Below are 23,540 nucleotides of genomic sequence, written 5' to 3'. Positions count from 1 at the left end.
TATGGAAGTATGCATCTCAAGTCACAAAAGCACCCAATGGACAAGTTCACGCATCTTGTTAAAAATTAACCATAATGTCAAACCCAAATCGGCATCACAGATTATGGTTCATATCTCAAGCATGCAAAGTCAAACTATGTTTAATCCCACCTGGAACAATTTTAAATCCAAAGCCATTTGAGGAGACAAAACAGCAAAACTCAGGAGATTGCTTGCCTAGATGTACTAAGCTGTACGTTTGATCACCAGCAACAAATAAACTAGGTGTGGTGATATACAGCTGTAATCTTAGAGGTACAAGCAGGAGGATAAGAAGTTCGGGGTCATCCTCAGCTCCATGGAAAGTTCAAGGTTAGACTAGGAAACATGAGACCTTGAGAAAGAAAGCAAGTAAAAGTGAGAGACAGAGAGACAGACTGGGGACACAGTCGAAAAGATAAGAAGTTCGAGGTCATCCTCAGCTCCATGGCAAGCCTAGCACAATTAATGAGCTCCAGGCCAATGAGAGACCCTACCTCAAAACAAGGTAGATAGTACCTGAGTAACAATGCCCAAGGTTGCCTTTTGGCCTTTATACATACTCACATACACATGGATGTTCATACACACACACACACACACACACGTGCACAAAGAAAAGAAATAGAACAGGTAGTTCTTCTAATATTCCTGCCAAGACTGATGCTCTCTTTGCAGTATACTAAATGAATGTGTTTTGTTAAAACAGAGGGAGGGAGGAAGGGAGGGAGGGAGGGAGGGAGGGAGGGAGGGAGGGAGGGAGGGAGGGAGGGAGAGGCTGGTAATATGATACTTACCTAGTATGTGCAAAGCCCTAGGTTCCATCACAAGCACAGAAAGACAGAAACAGAGAAGGCAGAGGAGGTGGAAGACACTAAAACACTTTCACAAACTTGATGACTTAAATTAAAAGTACTGACAACACCAACTGCAGGCAAGAATCAATAACGACTACAACTCCCAGACATTACTGGTAGGAATACAACATGCCACAGCCATTCTGGAAAAGTATGACAGTTTCTTACAAAGTTTAATATACACTTACCACATAAGCTAGAAAGTACTCCCCCAGACATTTACCCATGAGAAATTAAAGCACATACACATAAAGGTCTATATACAACTTTATCTACAATGGTCAATAGAAACTACCTGGTAAGTAGATACTCAAATTTTAGTAAATTTATAAAACAGACTATTACTCAACAAATAGGAAAAAAAACTACTAATACCAGCAATAACGGAAAAATTACAAATGCAGTATAGAAAGTATTAAGAATCTAGTTACAAAAATCTGGAGTTAGACTGCCAGAGCAGAATTTCTATGATGCTAGATGGGTAAATTAACTAAATAAGCCTAATCCCTTGACTTTAAAATATAAATGATGGGCCAGGCAGCAGTGGTGCATGCCTTTAATCCCAGCACTCGGGAGGCAGAGCCAGGTGAATCTCTGTGAGTTCAAGACCAGCCTAGTCTACAGAGAGAGATCCAGGACAGGCACCAAAATTACACAGAGAAACCCTGTCTCAAAAAAATAAATAAATAAAATGGTCAAGCTTGTACCTAATGGCACATGCCTGTAATCCCAGCATGTGGGAGGCAGAGAAAGGAATTTCAGCCCAGCCTGGGCTACATGGGACCATATATCCAAAAAAAAAAAAAAAAAAAAAAAAGGCAGTGATAAAATCATTATTTCTATGTGGTAGTACACAATTTTAATCACACCAGAAGTAGGTAGATCTCTGTGAGTTCAAGGCCAGTCTGATCTACATAGCAAGTTCTAGGCCATCCAGAGCTACACAGTGAGATCCTGTCTTAAAACACATAGACACACACCACTACTTCCCAAAAGTTACTATGAAGAAGAAAATAAATAATCTAAGTCTGGAAGTGCAATATTCTAGGAAAGCACTTGTGTGGCACACTGAAGCCCTGGGTTTAAGTTTCAACACTACACGAGGGGATGGTAGGAGATACTGAACTGTGGGTGAAAGGAGGTAAGAGTGAATATGTAGAGCACTCAGCACAGCATGTAATATGACGAGACACTATTCTAGGAGTCTACAACAAAATAATAAACAAAACAGAACGTCCCTGTTCTCAAGGAGCTTGTGTTCTAATGTAAAAGACACAACAAATAAAATACCTAGTGGAGTCTCGAAGAAAATACTGCAGGACACAAGAGACAGTGTGACAAGAAGGGAACTTTTTTGAAGTAATAAAACCTTCTTTAAAAGGGGACATCTGAACAGAAACTATAACAAAATGAAGGAAAGAACCACAAAGAACTAGGGAAAGAAGTCAGACCCATCTCTGGCAATATAGTAAACTGGGTGTGCAGAAAAACGTCCATGGTTCATAATCCTAAAATGCTAAATCTCAGACAAAGCAGGCATGGTTGACCTAGAAGAACAAGATAACAATGAGACTCTGGAAAGCACTGAAGACAGCACCTCTCGGGAGGCAGCTACCAATCCCCAGTGGTGTAGAAGCAGGGTGATGAGAAAGCAAAGGACACAAAGCTGGAGGCCAGAGCAAGGTGAGCCATCTGAAGGGCAAACCCAGTGGGTGAGCTAGAGAGCAAAGTGTCAGCAGAGCTGGCATGAGAAGCATTTGGTGTATTTGCTCTCAGGCCAGTGTGAGGACAGAATCTACCTGTGTAGTCTAGAAACACTCAAACTGAAACTTCCGTTCAAGGTGGTAAGTGACTGGAGCACAACAGAGCAAACACCAATCCAGACAGGAAGAACCCACTTTAAATCCACACCTCAAACCATATTCAGAAATTAAAACCACAGAACACGAACCCATAAGCTTCTTGCTTTGTTTTATACTAGTGAATGAACTGGGTCATAAGTACAATGGAGCTACCCTCTAAGCAGTTATTCTCAATCTGTGGGTAGCGACCCCATTGGATTCAAATGACCCTTTCGCAGAAGTCACAAAACAGATATGTGGCTGGTTTTTTAATGGTGTTTTGTTTTATTCTGTCTCTAGTACGCAGTATTAACCCAGGGCATTAAACATGTTTCTCAAGTGCCTCACCAACTGAGTTAACCTACCAGCCTATAGTTTTAAATGGGGAGGGGTACACTCACTAAAATCTCCTTTTCTTTGGAGGGAGCGACCAAAATTCAGTATCATTAAGTTGATGCACAAAATGTCAAGACACAAACCAAAATACAAATTATTCAAATATTGTATTAAGGAACTCGGCCTTGCCAGGTGTGGTGGCACATGCCTTCAATCTCAGCATTCCAGAGGCAGAGGCAGGTAAATCTCTCTGAGTTCAAAATCAGCCTGATCAACATAGCAAGTTCCAGGCCAACCAAGAATACAAAGTGAGACCCTGTCTCAGAAAAGGAAGGGGGGGGGGGGGAACACGACAAAACTTGGCCCTTACTCAGAAAGTAATGAAAAATCAGAAGGATTTTTGAAACAAAATCATCAAATGGTCAGATTTTCAATTTTGATAAAATACTACAGTTGTTATATAAGGTTATTTGAAAGAAAAGAAGATTCAAAAAGATAGAATAGGGAAAAAACAATATTCTAAATGTACATGCAAAAAAAATGATTAAGTGCCAAAACTAATATTGTAGCACCAAACATATACAAGATGGGAAAGACTACTGAATAGTCAGTATTGACATCATATTTCCCAACATCAAATTCAAATTAATGACCCAAAGTTAATACAGAAACGTCTAAACAAATCGCTGTTTAGCAAAAAAAGCACAAAGTTTAAAAGTAGAAAAATGCACTAAAAATCCTTCCATATGGACTATCCCCAATCAACACCTTTCCAAATGAGGTAGAAAAGAATCAGAAACCAAATACCCACAGAACTACACTTACATATTGGCACAAGAGTATCCATCACGACGGCTTAGCTAAAGAAGAAAAAGAATTCCTAAAGAAAGATGTATGAGAAACAGTACCATCTTCTCAGTGCTCAGCATGGTCCAGAGGCAAAAATCATAAAAATATAATCTATTTTCTTAGGAATTCTAAAGGCAGGAATAATAACTAGGTACAGTTGTGAAATATTAGAAAATACATTTGTGGGCTTGGAAAATAGCTCAGTTTTGTAATACTTGCTTAGAGTACACTAGACCCTGGGTTCAAGTCCTACCAACACACAAAAAAAGAAAAAATCAAATCAAAGAATAAAGGATATAGGTGGAAAAAATGAGTTCCCTGGAAGCTAAAATAATTTATACTGTAAGTTCCATAAAGGCAAGAGGCAAATCACCTTGCTCATTACATTACTCACTGCACCACTACTCCCATGACTGGTACACTGAATGGAAATATTTACTTGTTTCATGAAGGGAAGTAATATCAAATTACTGAAACATAAAAATTATAGTCAAAAAAGTAAAATATAAATATTCTACTTTAAAACATTTTTCATAGTTTATTCTTTGACTTCTTAAATAACTTACTGGAACATTTAAATGCTAAACCCTGATTAAATTCATACCCTAACCAGTGAGAAGAATCTTGCCCCAAAAATTTGAATAAGTGTGACTTTATTGAGTAAATCTATCATAGATGTAAGCCAACCCAAGGAAGGGGCATTTGAGTTATGGAGACCTATTAATAAAGTTTTCAAAACTAAAGGTGACACCAGGCTTTGTCTTCTACAACTACAAATAAATAAATAAATAACACCAACATGGTCAACATATGAATTCACAAAAACGATTAGGATTTTTTTTTCTTTTGTTTTCTGTGGTGCTAGAGATCAAACTCAGAGCCTGAAGCATGGTAGGCAAATGCTTTACCACTATATATACCTCAGCCCAAATTCCAGACTTACATGATCAACATAAAAGGTCATTTCAATACTGGAAATTAAGCCAACTAAATCTTTTTCTTTTTTAATTTGGATGGGTGTTTTGTCGCATTCGTGCCTGGTGGCCTTGGAGACAAGAAGAGGGTGTCGGATCCCCTGGAATTTGAGGTACAGACAGTTGTGAGCTGAAATGTGTGTGCTGAGTCGTCTGGAAAAATAGCCAGCGCTCTTAACCACTGTCTCCAGACCCCAAACTAAATCCTAAGCATACGAATAAAAGAAAAGTCCAAGATTTTGTACAATAATAAACTATGTTACTGATTCCACTCAATTTAACTATTATACTCATTAAAACCACCCTTTTTCTAACACACCTTTCTAAGTTCTTTAAAGCAAAACAAGTAAAAACCACCGGCTTCTGAAAGGCAAATATGACTACACTAGACAAGTTAAACAACATAGCTACTTTTCCAGACTCAATTACATAATTCAGTTAAATAACTAAAGGACATGCTAAACCACTATTTAACAGTCATGGTTCTCTGCTGTGATACACCACCAATGGCTTAGTGCCTTCAAGCTCAGAATATAGAATGAATAAGAATGGCTCTCATAAGTTCGTATGTTTGAATGTTTAGTTATCAGGAAGTGGCACTACCTGAGAGGGATTAGGTGTGGCCTTGTTGGAGGAAGTGTGAAGCTTAGAGTTGGCCTTGGAGTTTCAGAGCACAAGCCAGGCCCAGTGGCTCTCTCTCTTCCTGCTACCTGCAGATCCCATAGAACTCTCGGCTACCTCTCCAGCACCATGTCTGCTTGTGTGCCACCATGCTTCCCATCATAACAATGGACTAAACCTCCAAAACTGTAAGCCAGCCCCAATTAAACGCTTTCCTTTATAAGAGCTGTTGCGGTCATGGTGCCTCTTCACAGCTATAGAACCCACTAAGACAGGCAATGACTTAAGTAAGTTATATTTGCTTTACATCAGCTTCATCATTTATAAAGTGAATATTACACTACAGCTTAGAACTTTGATTTCAATCACCTCCTACAGAACTACTAAAGAACAGAATAAAGCTGGGAGTGGTGGTACTTGTGAAGTTAAGTCAGGAAGATCAGAAGTTCAAGGTCTTCCTCAGCTACACAGTGACTTCAACACCAGCCTGAGCTAATCTAAAATAAAGAGAATAATGTGGGAATAATATAGAAGTGATATTAGTTCATACACAACTTCTAACAAAATTCAGAGGAAAGCCTTAGCCATATACAAAGATTGTAGAAGAAGAGAAACTTGGAGACGTGCAAGCAATGCCTGCTTAAAGACTTCAGAAATCACTTTCCTTTTTCTACCACATTCAATGGTTGTCTAGATACAACAGGTGAAGAAAGTGTAAAATATCCCTTTGAATAGTAATTTCATAGTAATCTAAGAAAATTGGTGATGATATTAATAATCATTTCCTAAATAGCTTTATATAACCTTTAATGCTGATTTTTTTTTTTCTTCTTTTGTTGTTTTACGTCTTTGTTTTTGTGTACTGTGTCAGGGTCTTGCTTCTCTAACTCTGGCTAGCCTGGAATGTTACTGTGTAGAACCAGCTGATCTTGGCCTTGGACCTGGAACTCTGGTGTGAAGAACTAGAAGCCTTGAACTCAGAGTGACCTTCCTGCCTCTGCCTTTGCCTCTGCCTCCTGAATGCTGGGACTGCCACCATGCCCAGGCTCCTCACCATTTTAAACACTAATGAACTGCTTTAAATTAGAGCCACTTTGTTTTTAAAATCATAGCCTGACATCACAATTGAAATTGATTATTATATTATAAAGCTGTTTAATTTTTGTAAATTAACATTAAATCAGCTCAAAGAACACAAAAACTATATTATAGGATTTAATATATATATTACTTCATGAGAGAAGTATCATTTAGTAGGAAAAAAATAACATCTCATCAGTCTCATGAGAGGTAAAATTATTTTAAATTCTCACAGCTTTATGAGACTCAATATAGTTTATAAGTAAAAATGTCATACCAATGAAGTCACTATGCATTGAACAAACATCTCATTAGACAACAGAACATCCTTTCCATTTCCCTAACAATAGATTCCTCTCAAAAGAAACACCAAGGCAGGCTGGGTGTAGTAGCCCAGGGAAGCAATTCCAGAATTTGTGATAGAAGGGAGATCAGGAAGAGTTCAAGGTCATCCTTGACGACAAAGTAAGTTACAAACCAGTCTGGGCTACATGATATTCTGTCTCAAAAAAAAATAAATAAATAAAATTAAAATAAAAAATGAATAAATAAAACTGAGAAATCATGGGTTTTCTCTCTTTTCTGTAAGAAAACACACACATACACACAACCCCATCATGGTGACACATGTCTTTAGCAATGGGGAGGCTAAGACAAAATGATAGAGAGCTCAAAGCCAGCCTAGAGAGGCTCTAAATAAATAATAAACTTAAAAAAACAAAGAAATGAAGACAGAAATATACACAGGGGTGAGGTGATGAAGAAAGAGAAGAGGGAAAAAACATCACTCACTCACCACTTTCTAAAACCATGATTTTATAAAACATAAATTACCTAGAGAAAGCCTGAGAACCAAATGGGAACACCAAAGAGAAACAAGGACACCACCACCACAGAACAAATATCAGTCACATAATCTTAGAAGTCACTTGGTTCCTACCTTCCTCAGCCACTCACAAATTATTTTTAATTTACTTAATAAAATATTTATTATAGATGCAAATTTTTGTGCCAGGTGGTGGTGGCACACGTCTTTAATCCCAGCACTCATGAGGCAGAAGCAGGCGGATCTCTGTGAGTTCGAGGCCAGCTTGGTCTACAGAGTGAGTTCCAGGAAAGGCGCAAAGCTACACAGAGAAACAATGTCTCAAAAAAAAAAAATGTATATGTGTACATCTTTCTTGATTCTTTCAGATTTAACTGGGTTTACCCAGAATTAACTTCTGTGATTGAAATGTGCTCCCTTGAAGTAGGATATTTCTGACTTTCCATAAGTTAGGTACCAAGTGACTTCTAAGATTATGTGCCATGTCTGTCCAGAGTCAGTCCTTTGTCGCTCCACCCCCACCCCAAGGAAAATACCCCTGCCCCTTTTCCCTTGTCCCCTTCTCTTTATCCCAAGTCCTCTATCTCCTGTATTTGTCTCTTATTCCTTGTCCTCTGTCCCCCTGGGGCAAATAAATCTCCTTTGTGCTGAGAACTTGGCCTTGGGGGCCCTGAGCCAATACTTGTCCTTTCAATGATCATGGACTAATCCTCTGAAACTGTAAGCACGTCCCCAATTAAAGGCTTCTTTTTATGAGTTGCCTTGGTTATGGTATCTTTTTACAGCCACAGAATAGTAATCAAGACACTCAGGATGCACCCTATTTTTTGAGAGCCAATGAAAGAATAATAATGTAAAGGGGGGAAAATTACTTTAACAGCTGGTTGCTGTGGGATAATGCTTTTGTACAATGATTTAATAAAACGCTGATTGGCCAGTAGCCAGGCAGGAAGTGTAGGCGGGATAAGCAGACAAGGAGAGAGAGGAGACGACAGTCCACCTTCTAGAGAGCAGCATGTAATGGCACATAGGTAAAGCCACAGAACATGTGGTGACATACAGATTAACAGAAATGGGCTAAATTTAAGTGTAAGAGCTAGTCAGTAGTAAGCCTGAGCTAACAGCTGAGCAGTTTTAACTAATATAAGCCTCTGTGTGTTTACTTGGGTCTGAGTGGCTGTGGACCAGGTGGGACACAGGAAAACTTTCAGCTACAGCAGGTTATCATGCGGTCCACACCTGTAATACCAGCTACTTTGGAGGTAGAGGCTGAGGCATGAGAGTCTGTCTGGGTAACTTAGGAAGCTCTGTATCAAAATAGAAACCAAAAGGGCTAAAGATAGAGCTCGGTGATAAAGTACTCACCTAGTATGTAAGAGGCCCTGGGTTAAATTCCACACCCACCAAAAATGAAATAAAATAAAAAAGCAGGTTCATGAGGGGCTATAGAGATGGCTCAGCAGTTTAGAGCACCTGTTCTCTTGCAGAGGACCTAGGTTCAAGTCCCAGCAACCAGATGGCTCACAACCATTCCTAACACCAGTTCCAGATGATATGATTCTCTCTTCTGACCTGCACAGGGACCAGGCATGTATGTAGTACACAAACATACTTGTAGGCAAAACATTCATACACATAAAATAAACAAATAGATCTAAAGCAATTTTTTTAAAGAAAGAAAATTCATGGAATTGCTCTTTTAGATGCAAAAAGAATACTGAGGTAACTCAGAGTTGTATGATAACAGCCATATCTGTGAGGCTGGTTGGTCAAGTACTTATTGCACAAGCATAAGGACTTGAGTTCGGATCCTCAACACTCATGTAAAAGCTGGGTGTATCAGTGTACATCTATAACCCCAGCACTGGAGCCAGGAGGGGGAGACAGGCAGATACCAAGCTTGCAGGCCAGCTCATCTGGCTGAAGAAACAAGTTCCAAGTTTAGTAAGAGACCTTCTCTCAAAGAATAAGGTGGAAAGCCATAGGAAAATACACTTGACATCAATATCAGCCTCTATACTCTCATAAACAGGCAAGTGAACAAATATACTTGGACGCCTACACAATACACACACACACACACAAAACAAAATACACAAATAAATAAACAAATAAACCTAGTAAAGTACTTGCATAACAAGGATGAGTTAGGCTTCTCAGTACGTAGGCAAAAAGGCCAGGGTGGCATGGACTACAATCCCAATGCAAGGGGGTGTAGAGGCAGCAAGATTCCTGGGGCTTACTGGCCAGCCAGGCTAGTTGAATCAGTGACCTCTAGGTTTAGTGACAGACTCTGCTTCAAAAAATAAAATAAAGTAGAAGGCAACTGAGGAAGACAACCAATGTCAACCTCCAGCATCCATGTGCATATGCACACAAAAGCTCACACACACATGCAAACACATACAGACACAGACATACAAAAACACAGCTGAGCTACGTGTTGGTGCAAGCCCATAATACTAGTGCCAAGGAGGATGAGGCAGAAAGACTGTGAGTTCACGGCCTGCCTGAGCTATATAATAAGAGCCTGTTTTTAAAAGAGAAAAGAAAGGAAGGGATATGGTATAATTCAGTGGTACACTGCTTGCCTAGCCACAAAAGCCTGGATTCCATAGGAAAGAAGAAACGAATGGACAGGGAGAGAGGAGGTAGGTAGGGAGAGGAGTAGAGAAGGAGGGAGGGAAGGAAGGACAAGCTGCCTAGCAAGTACCTTTCAAATGAAATATAAAAATACAAACAAAATACGCCGCCAGGTTTATTTACATGGCATAGCTTTGTACGGAAAATAATAGGAACTAGACTTTCTAATATTTACAGTTTATTTAATAAAAAGATTAAGATATTTAGCTGGGCAGTGGTGGCACACACCTTTAATCCTAGCACTCAAGAGGCAGAGCCGGGCGGATCTCTTTGAATTCTAGACCAGCTATATATAGAGAAAAGGCTCCAAAGCTACACAGAGAAACCCTGTCTCGGAAAAAAAAAAAAAAGATTAAGATATTTAAATTTAACCTAGTTTTTGGGTTTTTTTGTGTTTGGTTGGTTGGTTGGTTTTTTGGTTTTTTGAGACAGGGTTTCTCTGTGTAGTTTTGGTGCCTATCCTGGATCTCTGTCTGTAGACCAGGCTGCCCTCGAACTCACAGAGATCCAACTGCCTCTGCTTCCCAAGTACTGGGATTAAAGGCGTGTGCCACCGCCGCCAGCAACCTAGATTATTTTAAGGCAGTTTATATATGTTGTCCAGGCTGGCTCCAATTTCTAAACTCAAGAAATCTTCAGGACTCACCCTACTAAGCAAAAGAGTATTAAGAGGTATGCTACTATACCCAGCTTTTAGCAAATAGCTTCAGAGTGCTAAGCATTATGAGCATTTCTAGAGGGTCAAAGATAAAACAATTTATGGTTCCTCTATATCAGTGGTTCTCAACCTGTGGGTCATGACCTCTTTCTAAGACCATCAGAAAACACAGATATTTACATTACAATTCATAACAATAGCAAAATTACAGTTATGAAGTAGCAACAAAAATAATTTTATCATTGGAGGACACCACAACATGAGGAACTATAATAGAAAACCACTGCTCTATATATTATGGAGGGAAAAACTGTATTTGGGCACTTTTATTTCAAACACACAAAAACTACACCAAGTTTGAGACCAGCCTAAACTATATTAGACAGACCCCCCCAAAAAAAAAGTATATCTAAAAAGATATTTTATAAAACTTAAATACACTGAAATAGTCATCTAAGTCAGAAAGAGAAATAAATTCTTATTTACTTACCTTTTCTGTTAATCCTTAAACAGAAAAAAAATCTATTTTTATTACCAAACTATTTCTCAGTTTAAAATAGAACAATTCAAGTAAGAACTTGCATACTTATAATGCCTAAACTATCAAACAATTACATCTAGAAAATTATTAAAGTTTTTAAAATTTCACCAATTCACCATTCACTTTTATCAACATTAGCAATCCATCTAATCTACTCATTAAGTCCCACAAATGTTCACACTCACACTCTTTGAACCCCTCACTCTTACAGGAAACTGAATGTACAAAAATATCTACAAACGGGGAATGGTGGTACACCTCTATAGCCCCAGTGTTCAGGAGGCTTAAGCAGGAGAATTACAAATTCAAAAAGAAAAACAACTGAAAATTGCTAGAACAGTCAGGAGAAGACTCAATGGATAAACTGCTGGCTGAGATCCACACAATGCCCATGAGGGTGTGACCGCCGACCTGTAATTTCAACTCTCCAGGGCTTAGAAGGCAAAGACAGGAACTCTGTAGCAAGCAGGCTAGTTAGACTAGCCAATAGGTGAGCTCTGGTTCTGAGACCCTACCTCCATGAATGAGGGGAAGAACAAAGAGGACTCCCCATGTCAAGGTCCAGACTCTACACATCAATGTGAACACACATACACATGCTCACCACACACATATACACATGCCAAAAAAAAAAAAATCACTAAATGAAAGAGCTAGGTAAAGGAGAAATGCTCTACGTTCATGAACTGAACCAATATTCCCCAAAGTGGTCTACCGATTCACCACTGCCTATCAAAATCCCCGCTTGCTAGCCAGGCATAGTGGTAAACACTTTTAGTCCCACCACTCAGGAGGTAGAGGTAGATGGAGCTCTATGAGTTTGAGGCCAGCCTATATCTACATAGTGAGTTCTGGAACTGCCAGGCCTATGTGGAGAAAGACCCTGTCTCAAAAAAATAAAAATTAAAAATTAAATTCCTGCCGGGCAGTGGTGGCGCACGCCTTTAATCCCAGCACTCAGGAGGCAGAGCCAGGCGGATCTCTGTGAGTTTGAGGCCAGCCTGGTCTACAAAGCGAGATCCAGAACAGGTACCAAAACACCACAGAGAACCCCTGTCTTGAAGAAAAATAATAATAATAATAATAATAATAATAATAATAATAATAATAATAATAAATTCCTACTTGTTTTTTCAGAAAATCTGATAATCTGAACCGACAATTCCCTTGGAAATAAAAGAACCTAGAATAATCAAAATAATCTTGAAAAAGAGAAACACAGTAAGAGGGCTACATTCACTGTTTCAAAACTTACTACAAAGCTACAGTAATCAGCATAGTTTGATAATAATGTAAAAAGACATACAGATCAATGGAAAATAAATAAACTAGGAATGTAGCTCAGGGGTACAGTCCATGCTTAGTGCATGTGCATACACACAGCCCTGGGTTTCATCTACAGCTCTATAAAATAGAAATATATAATGTAATGAGCTAGGGAGATAGCTCCATCGGCAAAATGCTAGTCCCACAAACATGTCAAACTGAGTATCATCCCTAGCACTGTGTTAAAAAGCCCATCAGCACCAGGGATGATAGTGTACACCTTAAGCCCAGCTTTCCTGAGGTAGAAGAAAGAGGATCTATCTCTCTTAGTCCAAGGCCAGATTGGTCTACATAGCAAGTTCCAGGTCATCCCGAGCTATATAGGCAGACCTGCCTAAAGGAAATAAATAAATCCCATACCTGTCATCTCATTCTAAGGAGGTCAAGCAAGGAGGATCCCTAGGACTTGCTTGCTAGCTAGACTTGCCAAATGAGTTCAGTGAAAACCTTGTCTCAAAATATAAAGTGCCCACAGATGAGTATAATTTGCACCCTCATCAAAGAAGTTTCTTTTCTCAGCAGACACGGACCACTACAGAAAGCTGCAACTAGTCAAAATGCATATACCAACCAACTGTGGGGTGTCTGGCCCCACCTGATGCACTAGCACGACCTCACACTGAAGGCTCAGGGAGCAGTGCACAAGAGGGGGTGGAAAGAGTCTGAGAGCCAGAGGACCAGTCCATCTGCTGCTACAAGATGAGTCTCCTAGGTATGACAAGGAAAGGACCCCCAGGAATGGCAACAGTGTGGCTGCTTAAACCAGACCTCAACAGTGACAGCACCAGCTGACAACATGGATGGGGAATCACTTGGGGTCCCACCCCTAAGACCTGCTGAGAGAGGGAGACTTTTTCTCCCTCGGAGACAAGCACCCTAAATGGTTATCAATGCCAACAGTCAGCCTCCCCACCAAAAAAAAAACACATATAAGCAACACTAAACAGACTCAGCAGGTTGCACATACATGTGTGTGCATTAATGTGTTCACATACACACACATATGTTGACATACATATACATATATATGTCACAATAATAAAGAATAAGAGACCATGGATTCGAAATGGAGCAAGGGGGGAAGTATGAACGGAAAGGGCTGGACCAAAGCAAAATGGGGCGGGGGAGCAAATGATAAAATTAAATTTTAATCTTAAAAAAATCTATTCTGACAAAAAAAAGAACGTCACAAGGTGGACAACAATTGAAGAAGATACGCAGCCCTCAATTTCCGACCTCCATGCATACACATACAAGTATACATACATGCCCTGCATGCACATGCACACATACAGACACACAAACTCTGTAATGAAAACAAAGAGTCAAGACAGATATTTACACTTGCAGTCAACTGAGTCTCAGCAAAGGCACCAAGACAGAACAATACTAGGAACAGCTAGCTTTTCAACAAATAGCAACAAGGCAATCAGATAACCATGAAAAAAAAAAAAAATCACATCCTACAAAAGTTAACTCAAAATCGATCACAGGCTAATTAAAAATTTTAATGTCTTGAACACAGGATATAAATATTCCAAAATTAGATAATAAAAATGAAATAAAATTAAATTGTAATAATGGTTGAAAAACTCTATAAATTGACTTGAAATAACAGAATTATATAAAGAAACTATACATACTTGTTGTAGAATATTATTTTAAGGTATGTTACTTTAACTCTGTGAAGCTGTGTTACTATACCTGTCTCAAACACCTGATGGTCTAATAAAGCTCTGAATGGTCAATAGAGAGTCAGGAGAAAGGATAGGCAGGGCTGGCAGGCAGAGAGAATATATAGGAGAAATCCGGGAGCAGAAAGATCAAGGAGGAAGTAGCCAGAGAAGGAGGAAGACATCAGGAGCCAGCCACTCAGATACACAGCAAGCCACAGAGTAAGAAACAAAGAAAGGTATACAGGAATATAAAAGGAAAAGCCCAGAGGCAATAGACAGACAGAGTAATTTGTTAAGGAAAGCTGGCAAGAAACAAGCCAAGCTAAGGCTGGGTATTCCTAAGTAAGAATAAGCCTCGGTGTGTGATTTATTTGGGAGCTGGGTGGCAGGCAAAAAAGAGAGAAAAAAAAAACAACCAACAACACATACTGCTTAAGCTCATCAGCACATTTCCCTGGTCAATGGTCCAATTAGTTCAGAACATAGGGACACAGACACTCCACCAAAGATATGAATAATGACTCAAGTGGTCCCACCGCCCTGCCTGGTAACCAACCAAACTACAACTTGAGAGGAATACACCAGACTGCAGCTAAAATCAGGAAAAACATAACAGAAACAAAATGAAACTTTACTTGAAATCTTGCTCTACCTTTGGACTCCAGATAAATAATTCCATAAATCCTTTTATTGTGCTCAAAGCAATTGAGTTTTCCTTTTTGGCAGGAGAAGCAGGTTTATCAAGACAGGTCTTCTCTGTGATACCCTGGCTGTCCTGGAACATGTCTGTAGACCAGGCTCTCCTAGAACTCAGAAATCTGCCACCCCAGTGCTGGAATTAAAGGCATATAATACCATGCCCACCAGCAGTTGAGTTTTTTATCACTAATACCAATTACAAAAGGATCATTAACAAGAATGTTTATAGAGTAGATTATTCTTAATCCTCATATGTATAATTACAGGTATTATATAGGAAGTAATCTAGATACTAACATGACAATAAAAAAACATTGGATGAGTTATCTTTATATTAAAGTTCATATAAGAGTTTAAAAGTATAGAGACAGGTGGGGAGCTGGATCACCAGCCTAGCTCTAGATTCAGTTAGAGACCCTATCTCAAATGAATAAGGCTGAAGGTAATAGAGCAAGACACCCAAGATCCCCTGACTTCTACATATGCTTGTGAACATGTGCCCAGGCTCACACACCTGTATAAAAATACATACACCATACACATACATACATACACACACACACACAGAGTTTAAAAAGTAACCAACTATGGATTTATACAGTCTGTACAAAATTTTTAAATGTTGTAATTTCTATTTTTAAAGCTTTTTAAATCAAGATTCCTAATTTTCTCCTCCAAAAACTAAAGATGTACAAAACCATTGAGTTCACATTACTGTGAGACAATAATCAGCTAGAACAGAATAGCTGCTGCAACCTTAAGTCCACAAAGGGTATTCTGTACTGTTAATAAAAAGATTGATTTAATATCTAACTCCTCCTTTTAATCAAAAATATATGTCAATTGCTACACAGTAAATAATAAAAATCATATTCTATTTTTCAAGCTTTAACATTTAAATTAAAAATCATAGGCTGTGCATGGTAGTGTTATTATATACTTGTAATCCTAATACTCAGGAAGATGAAATAGGAGGATCTCAAATTCAAAAGTAGCCTAGGCTACACAGAAAGTTCTAGCTCAGCATCACTACATATTACATAAGAAGGCTCTGTCTCAAAAAATAAATAAACAAGGTGGGGGGGGGGCAACAGGAAATTCCTGGACATGCCTTTAATCCCAGCACTCAGGAGGCAGAGGCAGGTAGATCTCTGTAAGTTTGAGGCCACCTGTTCTACTGAGTGAGTTCTACTACAGTCAGAACTACATAGAGAGACCCTGTCTCAAAACCCTCCCTCCCCACCAAAAAAAAGGGTGGGGAGTGTCAACTTGACTACATCCGGAATTAACTAAAACCCAAATATGAAGGGTATATCTGTGGAGGTTTTTAGCTTACTTTGAAGTGGGAAGATCAATTTCTAATCCAGATCTTTGAGATAGGAAGACATGCTTTTAATCCGGATCTTGAGGCAGGAAGACACACCTTTACTTCAGACTTTTTGAACTGGGAAAACTCAACTCTAATCTGGGCCACACCTTTTGATAGAAGCCTATATAAGGACATGGAAGAAGGAAGCTTTGCTCTTTGCCTGCTTGCTCTCGCCTCAATAGCAAGTCCATTCTTTCACTGGCATCAGGGCCTACATCTTCAGGATTCTGGAGTATACTGAAGACCAGCAGAGATAACCAGCTTCATGAACTAAACAACTACTGGATTCTTGGACCTTCCATTTATAGGCAGCCATTGTTGGACTGGCTGGACCACAGTCATTCTAATAAATCCCCATTATAAATATATATATATATCCCCACTTACTATCTGAACAACTCTGGAAACAGTGGTTTTTAACATTAGGAACTTATTGTTTAAAGTGACAAATATTTAATCAGTTTAAAAAAAAAAAAGATTGTAGAGCATGTTTTTTTAGTTGGGAACACTAGTGTGTGCCTTTAGTCCTAGCTACTGGGGAGGCTGGAATAGAAAGATCACTTTGAATACTGGAGTACAAGGTTAACAGAGAGACCTCATCTACCAAACAGGAACAAAAGAACATTATATAAAGCATATACTTTAATAACAATATGCCTAAAAAGTGGAAAAAGTTATGATACCAGTAATGGCAAGTTTCATGTCAACTTGACACAAGCTAGAGTCATCTGAGAAGAAGGAACCTCAATTAAGAAAATGCCTCCATAAGTTCAGGTTGTAGGCAAGTCTGTAGGGCATTTTCTTAACTAATGATTGATGGGGGAGGGCCCAGCCGACTGTAAGTGGTGCCATCCCTGAGCTGGTGGCCCTGGGTTCTTTTAAAAAAAAAAAAAAGCTGGCTGAGCAAGCCATGGTGAGCAAGCCAGTAAGCAGCACCTCTCCATGACTTCTGCATCAGCTCCTGCCTCCAGATTCCTGCCCTGTTTGAGCTTATGTCCTGACTTCCTTTAATGATGAAAAGTGATGTGGAAGAATAAGTCAAATAAACCCTTTCCTCTTCAACTTGCTTTTGGTCATGGTGTTTCATCACAGCAATAGTAATCCCAACTACCCAAAAACATAGTTTATATTTATTAATGAAAACTCCACTGGAGACTAACTCTTCTGGTTTGATTTTTTTTTTTTAATGGTTTTTCCAAGACAGTTTCTCTGTGTAGCCCTGGCTGGCCTAGAACTCACAGAGATCCACCTGCCTCAGCCTCCCGAGTGCTGGGATTACAGACATGTGCCGCCACTACTGGGCCGAAACTACACAGGGCCTACACTGCTATAATTTCATGACGTACATATGTCTCATGCTGTTGCTTGTTTCCAACTTTTCACAATTTTGGAAGTTTTAATTCAATTTACTGTTAAGAAAAAAGTTAGGGAGCTGAGAGATGTCTCAGTGGTTAAGAGCACTAGCTCCTCTTCATGAGGACCCAGGTTCAATTCCCAGCACCCACAAGGCAGCTCACATAGGGTTTGCCTTAGACCTGAGACAGTTCCTCCTCCTCCTCCTCCTCCTCCTCCTCCTCCTCCTCCTCCTCCTCCTCCTCCTCCTCTTCCTGCTGCTGCTGCTGCTCGTGACTCCAGCTACAAGAGATCCAGAACCCTCACACAGAAACACATGCAGGCAGAACTCCGCATCTCCAAGTTGGAGGCCAGCTTGGTCTACAGAGAGTTCAGGACAGCCAGAGCTACACAATGAAACCCTGTCTCAGGGGGGTGGAAAAAAAGATGGGGCCAGTCAGATGGCTCAACTGGTAAAAGCACTTGTGGACAATCTGATTTCCATCCCCAGAATGGCCAAAAAGCCAGATGCTCGGCCTCATATCTGCAATCCCAACACTCCTTCAGTGAGGAAGGAGGCAGAAACAGGAGAATCACCCCAAAATGCAAGGGCCTGCTAGCCCAAAGTACACAGAGCAGCACAACCAAGAGAAACTCTGCCTGACCAAGGTGGAAGTAGAGAACCAACACCCAAAATCTGCCCTCTGACCTCCACACCCATGCCATGGCACACTCACCTGCACTTACACACACACACACACACACACACACACACACACACACACACACACACACGATAATAATAAATAAAATATTTTAAATAAATAAGGTGGAGAAGTCATTGAGAACGACACCAGACATCAACTTCTAGCCTACACACATACATACACTAGTACATACACACAAACACATACACATGCACAAAAAAGAAAAGAAAAAAGTTAATAATCAACTTTCTGCACAAACTGAATGAGAAACCAATGATGTGAAGAAGTAAAACAATTATGTTTAGTTTTAAGGTCTTCTTAAAGCAATATTGTAGAAAGCATTTTGAAAGTTGGAAAAAAAAGGAATAAAATCCACTGGTGAAGGTTCAGCCATGAATATTTATCAAGATGAATGACCGCTGCGTCCTTTTCGGAAAGCAATACCAGAGGTACAAAAAAGCTGCTTAGAGATGAAAACAACTCCACACCAATTCACATGACAGATATATTCCTGAAAAGACTAATCCTAAAAAGCAAATTGAAGGCCATCTATGTAACCTTTCAGTACCTCGGTTTCCTCATCTTTGAAATGGCACATATGCATTAGAAGAGTTATTCAGAAAGGACGTAAATAAGAAAGCCACCTGGCCCGGCGCCTAGCCCAGAACAGATGCTTCCTCCTTGTAACAGAACTACAACTCACACTATATCCACTAGGATGGGGCACAGCAATAGTAACCAGGGGATGAACCAGCTGGACTACCAACATGTGAGTCCCCTAATTTTCTCAGAGCCCCTATTTTAGTCATACAAAGTACTCTAAAGGATGACAAAGGAAAGGAGCCGCCAGCTCCTCCTCTCAGCCACTCTCCTCACCCTACAGAGAAGGACCACGGAAGAAGAGGAAGTGCGATGGACCCACTGTCCATCTTTCTCCCCTGCCACTGACTACAAACATGTAACCGTGAGGGGCCTAACCTTAAAATCCTTAGCGGGCCTACACCTCAGCAAACTATTAGTACAGAATTTAGATTTTCTTCAATGATAAAAATGAAAGTAATTCCTGTTGGGTCATCCACCCCAGCACGGCACACTATAAAGAACAGAGGAGTCTCAATCTTCCTGCCAAAGAACGTTGTGTTTTCACACACAAACAACTAAGTATGGACGGTAGCACTACCAGATTTCTGTTTATCATCCGCTCCACAGTACATTAGGTTCGAAAAAAGAAACCAAAAAAAACAAAAGTTTTTTGGATGTAAAGGAATAGAAGAATCCGTGTTTTATCTCACTGTTGAAAGCTCCAAACACACAAAAAACATCTCCAAAATGCTGAAGCTGGATGATGGATATAGCGTTCACTATACTACTCAATCTTATATATATTTGGTCATTTCCATAATATATAGTTTCAAAACGCGTGTATGAATGTGTCTGTCAGTATTTATATCTAAAGTGAGAATACAACAATCCAATAGAGAAATAAAATACGGTCTCAAGTTTTCATGCTTCAAATGCAAGTGAATTGCTGGGCGGTGGTGGCGCACGCCTTTAATCCCAGCACTCGGGAGACAGAGCCAGGGGGATCTCTGGGAGTTCAAGGCCAGCCTGGTCTACAGGGCGAGATCCAGGAAAGGCGCAAAACTACACAGAGAAATCCTATCTTGAAAAAAACAAAAAACAAACAACAACAAAAAAAAGCAAGTGAATTCACCTACCTATTTAGTCATTCTGGAGTCTGTATTGCAAATGACTCGACTACTAGTAAAGGCCTACTGGAGGAAATAATTAACTGCCTGGAGTAAGACAAGTCTAACCTTGACAACACAGAGGAAAAAGGATGGCCGTGAAACAGTTACTACAACTATTCATATTTGGTATCTAACACTGGCTGAGTGAAAGAGAGGAAATTATTTTAAAGCCAGACTTCTGACTCTTTTAAGTTGACAAGCAACAGAAAATTAAAAAGTCTAAGAAGGCTCCACTAAAGGTAATTTCTAAGAATAGAATGAAAGAAAAAAATAAAAGTATCTCATATCCACTTAAAATAATAGTCATAGCCCACCATACTATAATCAGCAACTTCCAATGACCAACTGTGTTTTACTGCTACACATGAATTTACAAAAACATAAAGCTCATACTGTGGCTGCTTCAGGCCTTTTTCAAATTGCCATTCAATTATTATAAGATCACTTTAAATATTAATGCTAGATTCACTCCAAAATTTAACCTTTGCTAGTTATTTCTAAAACTAAAACGAGTCAAAATTAAAAATATTAATTTGCAATATTAGCCGTTTATTAACACTATGGACATGAATTTTGTATTTAAAACTAACTATGGCAAAACATAACTTAGGCAAAGACTTATATATATTAGCTCCCAAGTCCAAAAAAGTCACTCATTTAAAATGTTAAAGAGAAATGCAGGCTTAAAACATACACTCCGGGGGGAGGGGGGGGGGAATTACAGCCAAATTCTCCACTGAACACCTGACATCTCCACACACACACACACACACACACACAACTACACTTCCATATCAACATTTGCTCCCTTAGCACAAAAGTGATCTGTTCATTCAAAACCTGAAGTGTCAAACTTTTGCATAATTCTCTTTAAACTGAAATACAAGTAATTGTTTCATTTAGGTCAAGTGGAATTTTGTGTCTCTCTGTGGAAAAAGCCATTAGTTTGAGTGAAGCACATGACCCCAGCTTCGTCTTGTTCCCCAACTCACCGAGAAAAAGTATATGCTTATAAATTATTCATCTACTTACCAGGTTAAACACAGTTTCTACAATATCCCTATTGGACACTTCTCCAACTTCAACCAAGCCCGTCAGCACGGCGAATTTCATTCGGATGCCCCTGATGGGGAGCCCCGGCTTCAGAGACAACGCACCCCCTTCCGCAGGGGTTTCTTCACTCCCTCCACCGCCCCCGTCATCACCTGTTGGTGGCCGGGAAGGGGCACGGTCGTCTTCACTAGCCATTACTAGTTCCCGAGAAAGGACAACTCAAGAGTCACCCTGGGCCAGCAGCCGCTGCACCGACGGGAGGCACGACCCACGCAAACGCTAAGCCCAGAAGGGCTTTGGGTTCCAACTTGGGGAGAAACCCCAAAAAGCAGTTGATGTGGAAAAGTCCTTGGCGTCGCCCTCCTCCTCCTCCTCCTCCTCCTCCTCCTCTTGGAGACTATTTGTCCAATCTCTCTCCCCGAGGCTGACAACAACGCCAAACCCTATTGGAAGATTAGACATATGTTAACCAGGCTGGGTTCCGCCGTGGGATTTTTTAGGGAGGAGAGGCAAAGAGTTACTGTCTTGTCTGATAAGTTACTCAAGGCACCCGAGGGCCAGCCGGCCGGCCGCTCCTCCCGGGCTCGGGAGCGGGTCCTGGCGAAGGCGGGTCCTCCAGGCCCGCGGGCGGGTTCACGCCTCCCCCTCCACCCCCCGCCACCCCGCGCAGGTGGTGGGCGCAGGCAGGTGCACCGCGGGGAAACAGTCGCGGGGGCCGGGAGGGGGGACCCCCCGCCACCACTGGGGTACCAAGTCCCTCCTCACCCCGAAGACTCCGCCGGCCTCGTCCTCAACCCCCGCCGGGGCGCAGAGAGACGGAGGAGGCGGCGGCGGAGATCCAGGGCAGGAAAAGGCGGGGGAAGGGGGCGGTGACTCTCCTCCGCGCTCGGCCCAGGGGGAGGAGTGGAGTGGAGCACCTCGCCCCGGCGGCACCTGAGCGGCGCTGGGGCGAGGGAGGGAGGGAGGGAGGGAGGGAGGGAGGTGTGTGTGTGTGTGTCGGGGCGGGGGGCGGGAAGGCAGGCCCCGCGCGCCACGGCGAGGAGAGGAGGGAGGGGGAGGAGGAAGGTCAATGCACCTGGTCGCAGCCTCCAAGTTTGCCTAGTCCGCTCCCCGGGAGCCCGCGGCTGCCTAGAACTCCACGGTCTCCCCCACCACACACACACCACACACTAGGCCGCCCCAGCCCTAACTAAGCTCGACCCTGCTCGAGCGGCTCCTGCAGGCGCCGGCGACGCCGCGACCCGCGCTGCGGCGGGGGCTGAGGATGCTACTGCCACGGACCGCCCAGCCCAGGCGCGCGCGACTGCCCCTGCGCCCACGGAAGCTGCTCCGCGCCGCCATGACAGCGCCGGGGGGCGGCCCGGCGTGCGCGTGCGCGAGCGCGCGGGCGCCCCGGCGGAGGCGGCGGCGCGCGGAGGAGTTGTGGGGGGGGGGGGCACGTGCGGGGTGGGCCCGGGCACCGCGAGGGAGGGGGGAGAGGGAGGGAGGGGAGCCGAGCACGCGCTTCCTGGCGGGGGTCGCGCAGGCGGGCGGGCGGGCGGGCGCGCGCGCGCCTCTTTGGGAGCGCGCTGCTCAGGTAGTGCCGAGCGGCGCTCGCTATTTCCCTCCCGCCCCCCCCCCTTCGCCGCTTGAACTCGCTCGCCCAGACCTTGCTTCGTGCAGCGCAGAGGCTAGTGTTGTCACGCTAGGGCAGGTGTCCGGGTGCCGAGGGAACCCGCCCCACGTTGCCAAGGTGTCCTCTGGTTGGACTTGGAAGGAGGCCACCTGAGGGACCTAGGAGTCGTTGAGGTGGCGGCGCTGGAGCCTCTCCCGGGAGCAACTTCCCTACCCCGGACCGCGCTCAGCTGCTGCTCGCCCGCCGCGCTGGCGGTGACTGGGAAAGATTTCCACTGGGATGCCCCGGCAGCTGCCACGGCTCGGAGGGGAGGGACAGCGACCCGGAGGATTCCTGGCCTCGCAGCTGCCGCCCCAGCAGAGCTCTCCCCACATTCTAAGGAGAAGAGGATTCATTCCTGAGACAGCTGCTCAGAGCAGTGGAGGCGGGATTCACTGGGCCCTGAAACGGGAAGGGGGATTGCCTCTCGGTTTTCCAGTGTGAAAGTTTGCCTCCTTCTCAGATGGCTTTAAAAAAAAAAAAAAAAAAAAAAAATGAGGGTCTGAAGCCAGTACAGATCGTCATAGTCTATACTGTCATTCTCTTCACCGACTCTGCTAACGGCAAAGCATTACACCTAGGGCATTAGTTTAAAAAAAAAAAAAAAATAGCATGGGAGGTAGTTTTTCAACCTGTTCGTATTCTCTTGGATAAGACTTTAAAGTACATATTTAAAATACTCCCAGGTTCCTAAAATGAAAGCGAAGCAAAAGACCGGATCAAGTAAAA

The 23,540-nt window shown here is 42.0% G+C and overlaps 1 protein-coding gene across 3 annotated transcripts in view; it reads right to left on the bottom strand.

Annotated features, from left to right (window-relative positions):
* The window catches only part of Lrba (LPS responsive beige-like anchor protein), a 561,905-nt gene extending 540,337 nt beyond the window's left edge, over positions 1 to 21,568 (bottom strand). The window contains exon 1 of one of the 3 annotated variants that reach the window (XM_059265566.1): positions 21,137 to 21,568. In XM_059265566.1, the coding sequence (XP_059121549.1) occupies positions 21,137 to 21,352 (216 nt within the window). In that variant the 5' untranslated portion in view covers positions 21,353 to 21,568. The remainder of the gene's footprint in view (positions 1 to 21,136) is intronic. The other 2 variants (XM_059265567.1, XM_059265565.1) reach the window with 2 other exon arrangements.
* Positions 21,569 to 23,540: the final 1,972 nt, after the last annotated feature.

Source organism: Peromyscus eremicus, chromosome 6 (assembly GCF_949786415.1).
Source record: "Peromyscus eremicus chromosome 6, PerEre_H2_v1, whole genome shotgun sequence".
Lineage (NCBI taxonomy): Eukaryota > Metazoa > Chordata > Mammalia > Rodentia > Cricetidae > Peromyscus > Peromyscus eremicus.
This window is presented reverse-complemented; position numbering and strand designations above follow the sequence as displayed.